This window comes from Penaeus monodon, chromosome 34 (assembly GCF_015228065.2).
Source record: "Penaeus monodon isolate SGIC_2016 chromosome 34, NSTDA_Pmon_1, whole genome shotgun sequence".
Classification (NCBI taxonomy): domain Eukaryota; kingdom Metazoa; phylum Arthropoda; class Malacostraca; order Decapoda; family Penaeidae; genus Penaeus; species Penaeus monodon.
The window spans coordinates 2592431-2592930 of NC_051419.1; the positions used below are offsets into that span (position 1 = coordinate 2592431).

General features: G+C 31.0%; 1 protein-coding gene across 2 annotated transcripts in view; it reads left to right on the forward strand.

Annotated features, from left to right (window-relative positions):
• Window positions 1–500, forward strand: part of LOC119594520 (ribosomal oxygenase 1-like) — an 11285-nt gene that overhangs the window by 6268 nt on the left and 4517 nt on the right. For both annotated transcript variants that reach the window (XM_037943554.1, XM_037943555.1), the window contains exon 7: window positions 333–440. In XM_037943554.1, coding sequence (XP_037799482.1) covers window positions 333–440 — 108 coding nt within the window. The remainder of the gene's footprint in view (window positions 1–332; window positions 441–500) is intronic.

The following is a 500-nucleotide window of genomic DNA, read 5'->3' on the forward strand; positions in this document are numbered from 1 at the left end:
TTAACTGTTTTTATAATTTATCCTCTTCCTCCATGTCCACATAAAAAGTATTTCACAGGAGGATTTCATTTTTTTATTTTCACTATACCAAAGTACTTCCATTACAGCAATGAAGTAACAGTGAATTATAAAAAATAGCATTAGCATGTATGAACAGAAATTTATTTTTAATTTATGTTTAAATTTGGGCTTGTAATTCAGGAGATTAATTGTAGCAGAATATATTTTGCTTTATGGCTGTTGATGAAAACATGGAATATACTCTGTTTTTTGTCATACTTCTTAATGTTTTTTTTTTAGTGTGAATTGGATTTTTTCCTTTTTTATTTCAGATACTTAACTCCACCTGATACCCAGGGCTTTGCACCTCACTGGGATGATATTGAAGCCTTTATCCTCCAGCTGGAAGGGAAGAAGAGATGGCGTGTGTACAAGCCTAGGTGATTAGTGAGATTTATTATTATTTTGCTTTACGATTATGTGTTATGTTTAGCTAAACA